This window comes from Penaeus chinensis, chromosome 24 (genome assembly GCF_019202785.1).
Source record: "Penaeus chinensis breed Huanghai No. 1 chromosome 24, ASM1920278v2, whole genome shotgun sequence".
NCBI lineage: Eukaryota > Metazoa > Arthropoda > Malacostraca > Decapoda > Penaeidae > Penaeus > Penaeus chinensis.
Window position 1 is genome coordinate 14,766,020 of NC_061842.1, and position 7,500 is coordinate 14,773,519.

The 7,500-nt window shown below is 30.2% G+C and overlaps 2 protein-coding genes across 6 annotated transcripts in view; both read right to left on the reverse strand.

Moving 5' to 3' along the window:
• Positions 1-3,368: 3,368 nt before the first annotated feature.
• Positions 3,369-5,723, reverse strand: LOC125037865 (trimethylguanosine synthase-like). Its single transcript, XM_047631107.1, is given in 7 exon segments — positions 3,369-3,565; positions 3,704-3,765; positions 3,768-3,827; positions 4,805-4,852; positions 4,855-4,929; positions 5,372-5,479; positions 5,705-5,723. Coding segments are annotated over 7 exon segments (558 nt in total). The 3' UTR covers positions 3,369-3,379.
• A 39-nt stretch (positions 5,724-5,762) lies between these two features.
• Positions 5,763-7,500, reverse strand: part of LOC125038359 — a 15,748-nt gene continuing 14,010 nt past the window's right edge. For all 5 annotated transcript variants that reach the window (XM_047631850.1, XM_047631852.1, XM_047631853.1 and 2 more), the window contains exons 8-10: positions 6,224-6,342; positions 6,017-6,116; positions 5,763-5,879 (exon numbers count right to left, since the gene is read on the reverse strand). In XM_047631850.1, the coding sequence (XP_047487806.1) occupies positions 6,253-6,342 (90 nt within the window). In that variant the 3' untranslated portion in view covers positions 5,763-5,879; positions 6,017-6,116; positions 6,224-6,252. The remainder of the gene's footprint in view (positions 5,880-6,016; positions 6,117-6,223; positions 6,343-7,500) is intronic.

Genomic DNA, 7,500 nt, shown 5'->3' on the forward strand with positions numbered 1-7,500 from the left:
ATATATATTAAATATTTATTAAAGTATGTTGTGTGTGTGTGTGGGGTTGTATGTACAGCACACACCCCCACAACCAAAATGTGGGTTTTTTTTATACCATATATAAATATATATATATATATATATATATATTTTTGTTTCTAAAATATGTGCTGGTGTGTGCGTGCGTGCTTGGGGTGGGGTGTATAATACCATATGCCAGCATCTTTGTTTTATACATGCTGAATTTTTTTTTGGTCATCTAAAAAAAAAAAAAAATTTTATTATAGGTATATATATATATATATTATTATATTATATAAAATGTGTGTGTATTTATATTTATATTAATTTATATATAGGTATATATATATGTATTATATTTCATATATATGTTAAATTTTTTTTTTAGGTATATATTAATATTATTATTAGGTATATTTATATTATATATATATTTATATGATATATTGTTATAATATAAGGTATATATTACATATAGGTATATAAATGATATATGTATATATTGGGGAAAATATGTATATTATGTTATATGTTATATATATATATAGTAATATTATATATTTATATATTATATATATATTTATAAATGTATATATATATCTGTATATATTATATTATATATATATTATTTATATTATATTAAGTTATATATGGTTTTTATATAATTTTATTATATATTAATAAATAAAATTATTATAGGTATATTTTATTATTATATAGGGTAAAATTATATCATTATATAAATAAATATAATATATAAAAAAAATATAAATATTATAGATTTTACATATATATTTTTTATATATATTATTTATTATATATATATATATATATATTATATTATATATATATATATTATATTTATATATATATGTTTATATGTATATATATTATTATTATAATATATTTTATATTATATGTATATATATATATATTATATGTATATATAAATATTATATTTATGTATATATATGTGTGGATATATATTATATATGCATTATATGTGGGTATAATTAATTATAAAAATAATATTATATATATATATTATTTATATATATAAAAAATGTGTGTATATATATATATATTATAAATATATATATATATTTTACATATATATTTATATATGAAAATATATATATTAAATGTATACTATTAATTTTATAACTATATTATATATCATAGTTTATATATTAAAATATTGTATATATAATATATATTTATAAATATATTTTATTATATATTTTATATTTATATGTTTATATGTATGTTTTTATAATATATTTTTATTTGTATTTACATATTATATATATATATATATATATATTATATATATATTTATTATATATTATATATTTTTATTTTTATGTTTTTTAGTATAATAATATATATATATATTTAAAAGGATGGGGGTGGGGGGGGGCCCTGTCTGATTGTCCCCATAAAGATGATGCTTTTATTTTATTTAAATATTTATATAATATATTTTATAATATTTTTATATAATATATTATTATAATATATGAATATTTTGTATATATAATATTTATAATTTCATATATGATATACATTTAAAATAATTATATAATTAAAATATAATATTATAATAATATATATAATATTATAGCTATATACATTATATATTATATAATAATTTATATTACATATATTATGTATATTATGCATAAATTATTTGTATATAAAATATAAATAAATAATTATATATTATATTATATTAGAAATATATATATCATTTTATTTAATATATATTTTATATAAATTTTATATTATAATATATATAATAATACACATCACCCATATATATATATTATTATATATATATATATTTTATATATAAAATATATATATGTATATATATTTTGTAAATATTATAATATATATTTAATTATATATTATAAAATATATATATTTATATATGTATTTATATCTGTATTAAATTTTTATTATATATAGATATTAAATTTATGTATTTATATTAGGTATTTATTTTATAATATTAATATAAATAATTTTATATAGATATATATGTTGATAATATATGTATTGTATTATGTATATGTGTATTATGTATGCAGTTGTAATATATGTATATGTTATATGTGTATGTGTTAATGTATAGTATATAATGTATAATTATATATATATAAATATATATTATTATATATTATAATGTTTATATATTTTTTTTTATTTTTCCCTATATACATATGCTGTGGGTGTTTTTTTTTTGTGTATAACAGAGGTTTCAAAATATACACCAGTATTAATAAATGACTTTATTTTAAAAAACAAAAATACTTTTACTAATGTATTTCTATATCCAGTTTTCTTACATCCATTATAATACAAGTTAACATATATTCTTTTTGCTTATTCTACTTGCTACAGAGTATTGAAAAAGTGAATCCATCTTTCATAGGAGTGGAATATATTCACTAAACATTAACAAAAATGAAATAATGGCATTTCTAAATATTTGCATCTGATTAAAAGGAAAAATATAAAAGTGTATTCTAGAGTGTGTGCATGTGAATAAGAATCTGAATGTGAATATGAATGTGTGAATGGGTCCAAGTGATTGTGTGTAAAGTACATTAGGCCTACATTTGTTTTATATACAGTGTATATATATGTATATGTAGATAAAAAAAAAAAAACTATTTTTAAAAATATCCATAAAACTGTTTTGTATGTATCAGAATATAATATTAAAACACCTTTTTTGCCTGTTTCACTTGGTTGATTTAACAGAACCTATTTAAAAGCTGCAACAAATTTTAAAGCATAAAGGGCCACAATTAAATGATAAATGGAGATATTGAAAATTTTCCTTTTAAATATATTTATTTTGTTATTTTAAAAAAGAAAATAAGAAGAAAATAAAAATAAGAATATGTATGTATGTGTATGTGTATGTGTGTGCATGTGCATGAGTGCATGGGCACCTGTGTGTGTGGTTTTTCCTGTATCTAAATGTGGAAGTACTTCCTGGAAAACATAAGATTCCTTTACCTAATAAAACTGGAACATGTTTAAAATTTCACATGTTTATGGAATAAATCAAAAGTAGACAAGCAATTTCTATACTGAATTAGCAGTATAAAAGGGTCCAAAGTATGCTGTCAGTGCCTTTACCTTGGTTCCCATTAAGCTGTATTCAATTAAACCCCCAGTTTCCAATCCTGTGCTCAATTATATGAGAAAAAATAGTTTTTAATTAGTCAATTTTGGGAAATGCTCAAAAAAATGGATTTGGGCTATGGTATAACACAATATGTTCACAAGTTGTTAAGCTGTTCAGTTTTTTGTATTTCACACTAACCACTTTATCATAAATGAAAATCACAAATCCCTTTTATCAAAACAAAACCTGATATAAATCACTATTCTTTGGCAAAAAGATAGCTATGTCCTTTGTTATTTCCTGTGCTGTAGCTATAAGCGTCTCACAGTTAATGAGTCCATCCAAGGCTTTTACATTATACACCTTCTCCTGCATATACTGCATACCACCCCAAGGAGGACTTAAATATACAACATCAGCCTGGAGTACAAGAAATTTGGATGAGAGTGTAAAACCCCATAAAATATAATTTGTATTCAGAGTTTGGGTACTTTACTTTAATCTCAAATACTATAATCTGAAATATTATCAGTCAAATATAATACTCTCATAATTTACCTTTAAAAATGGAGCAAGTTTAAAGAAGTCTCCAACAATAAAATCTATACGGTCTGCTACACATAAACTGATGCATTGTGATATGCCATTGCAATTTTCTCAGGATCTATATCAATTGCAACAACTGAAAGTAAATTTCAATTTGTAGGTATGATGTTTAAAAAAAAGACTTGTAATATGCAGTACTGTGGGCAAAGTTTATGAAAATGAAGGATAATACACAATCCTTTCTTTAGCTATTTACTTATTTCTGGCTAGGGGTTTAGATACATATTGTTAACTGTGCCTACAGGAGGGATAATTCACTTTTGTGTCACTGAAAAGTCTTCATTAAACCCTGTGGGTTATGAGAACCTCCCAACATGATACCATGATACTTTAGGACATTTAGAAATCTTTTGTTCAATGTTAAGGTACTGTGGAGGTGCAGAACTGAAAAGGGAAGGGGGAGGGAGATGGGGAAAATAGATGTCACTGATGATAATATGGTGACTTCCCTGGGGGGGGGGGAATTTTTTGGGATATTTGGGGTGCCTGATTTAGTTGTGGGATCTCAATACTACAATATGTTAGTTTTTGTGAAACAATGGGAGCAGAATACTTCTGGGACTCAGAAGTTGTAAATATCTATATTTCTATGTTATAAAATTTGAAAGCTCACTGGCAATCTCTGAGCCAATAAAAAATAGAGAAAATCATATTTAAAGCCACAATCAGTAAAATTAAAAACCAGTTCATTCATCTTTGGATTCAATAGTTGTCTAATAGAGATCTTAGAATATGCAAACTCAATCAAAAGATAATTACAAGAAAATGCTCACAAACATTACTACAATAAAGAAGTCATTTCTGTTACAACATGAGGCTGGAATACAACAATACCAGAACCTGAAACAGGCCCTAGAGTGAAGGCTGAGTATCTGTACATATTACCTAGAGTAAAGTGAGGAGTAACCTGAATTTAACTGGAGGCAATGGGTTAAATGAATATTTGTACCCCTTAAGAATCTAATATTTTTGTTTTTTACATAACACAGGTTTATAGCCAATCAAGGTACATCTAGTATAGAGGCAAGATATAATTTCAAATAATTTATTTACCATGTTTGCATGTCTCTGAAATGAAAAGGGATTTCCCCGCAAACCCAAAACATCTACAACCAGTAAACTGCATCGGTATGCATGGTGGATAGCAATAGTTTCTGGGGTTACAGAAAACCATGATTCTGAAATACAAATACCAGTTAATCAATCACCAAAATGCTGTATAACTCAATTAAAATAATGATAATATCAATAATGATAAAAGTAGCTACTAATAGTATTCAAAATATTTTTTTCCCCTAAAAATTCAAGGTAGGCTATCAAGGTAGGCTCCTTGGTGATTAAGGTTTTGAAAAGAAACCCTATAAAAACCCAAACCCCGGGGAATAAAAAAAATAAAATGAACGGGCACCAATGGGTACAATGCAAAAATTATTTATACACAAGTCACATTTACCTATTTTTTAAATTTGGCAAATAAATTTATTAGCTTTGTCTCCTTTCCATTCTTGAATTAAAAGTCTAGCTACAATAATGATAGTGGCTTTCTTGAAAAATACATCCCACAATCTCTAGGGTGATATTGAATTGTCATTCACTTTCAATGATAGGCAAAATTCCAACCAAGAGCTATTGCAGTGGCTTCCACTTTTACGTGGATTACCTTGAAGCAAAATATTTTGCTGATGTCTTTCTTGCCTTTGGGGTTACTGCCCTTACCCTTAAAAAACACTGGAAAAATATTAAAAGATAACCTAACCTAACCTAAAATTTACTATCAATTAGAGTTTATTAAGTTTTCTTATAGTAACTCAGAGTAGCTTGTATTCATTTGGATTTGTACTTGTATACTAAAGATATAGTAACTGTTATGTTGCAGTCTACAATATATTTTTAGTGAGTTGCCAGACTTCAAAGGCTAAGAACCACTGAGATATCTAAAAGTTTTATGCTCACCTGTATCTAATTTATCCATTGTAATTTTTTCAGAAAAAAAACGAAAATTTTCTGAGCCCATTTTTACAATCCCTTTTGGTTATCAAACTGGATTAGTAGCCCCAACTTTGTACTTCGTCTGGGTATATCCTTGTGTCAGCTGATTCCAAATTTCCTCCTCTGAACACTGGTATTCCTGTAGTAATGAGAGGTAATTCCATATGTACCCAAATTAGCTTATTCAAAATTATAAAATCATAAACCAACGATTGATTGTGAAAATTTCTTTTTGTGCAATATTGTTAATATTGAATTTATTAAAAAAGCACTTACCTATCTGTTGGCATGTCTACGTAAGTGCTAGTGGTTTCAACAATGTTTGTTCCTCATCAAAAGTTATATGAGTTCTTTTCAATGGTTCCTCAGTCATATTCTATGGAAAATAAAGGTTCATAAATATTTACGTACACTAAAGTGGTTTGACGAATATGCTACATTTCTTAAGACAATTACTGGTGATTATGAATTTTCTTTCATTACCTTTGCTTCTGCTGCTAAATCATACAAATTCAGAGTAAGAAGATGCAGATCTCCTGGTCCATTTTCTTCCACTTTCTGATATACAACTTGTGCTCCCTTGGTTCTTCAAATTCTTCAAACTGAAGCAAAAGTAGAAAAAAGTAACACTTGGAAAAAAATATACAGGTTTATTTTGACCAATAAGAAACTTACCCTTCTGCGCTTGAAATTTTTTTAAGGAGGTGGGGAAGTTATTGGGCTCGTCATAAAGGGGGGAAGAAAAATCCAGTTAATAATTTAAATAAAATAAAAAAAGGGCCCAGGGAAAAGACGCGAGCGCCGGGGAAGAGAGAGCGAGGGCGCGCGAGCGCGAGCGGAGAGCGAGAGAGAGAGGAGGAGAGCGCGAGCAGAGAGACGAGAGAGCGGGAGAGAGCAGAGGGACGGAAGCAGCGAGCAGAGAGAGAGCGAGAAGAGCGGGTAGCAGAGAGAGAGAGGGAGGAGCGAGAGAGGCGAGAGAGAGAGAGAGGAGAGAGAGAGAACTAGACGGGAGCGAGAGAGAGGAGAGAGAGAGACGGTAGAGGCGAGAGAGGAGCGGAGAGAGGAGCGAGAGGAGGTGAGCGAGAGAGAAGCAAGCGAGAGAGAAGGACCGACAGAGCGAGCGAAGAAATGAGATAGAGAGAGAATAGAGGGAGAGAGAGAGAGCGAGAGGCGAGAGGAGACGAGCGAGAGAGAGCGAGCGAGAGAGAGAGAGAGAGCGAGCACGCCAAAGAACACCCGCTACCGAGCCTCGCGCACGCGACAGAAGAACAAGCGAACAGCGACAGGGCCCGGGCGGGCCCGCGCCCGCGCCAGGCGCTCGCGCGCGCCGGGCGGCCGCCCGAGCTCGGCCGCCCGAGCGCGCGAGAGAGAGAGAGCGAGAGAAGACAAGCGCGAAGAGCGAGAGAGAAAGCGCGGCGATAGAGAAGCAACGAGAGAGAGAGAGCGAGAGAGCGAGCGGAGAGCGAGAGCGAGCGAGCGCGACGAGCGAGAGAGGAGCTGAGCGCGAGGCCCGCGCGAGCCGAGAGCGCGCGTGCGCGAGAGAACGCGCGAGAGAGCGCGCGCGACATAGAGAGAGAGAGAGAAGAGCGACGCCGCAGCGCGAGCGAGAGCGAGACCGCCCCGCGCGCGAGCGCGAGATACAGCAAGAGAGCGCGCGCGCGCGCGAAGACAGCCGCAAGCGCGAGCGCGCGTGCGAGAGCGCGCGACTCGAAGACGCGAGCGAGAGCGTCGGCGACGAGGAGCGCGCGCGAGAGAGCGCG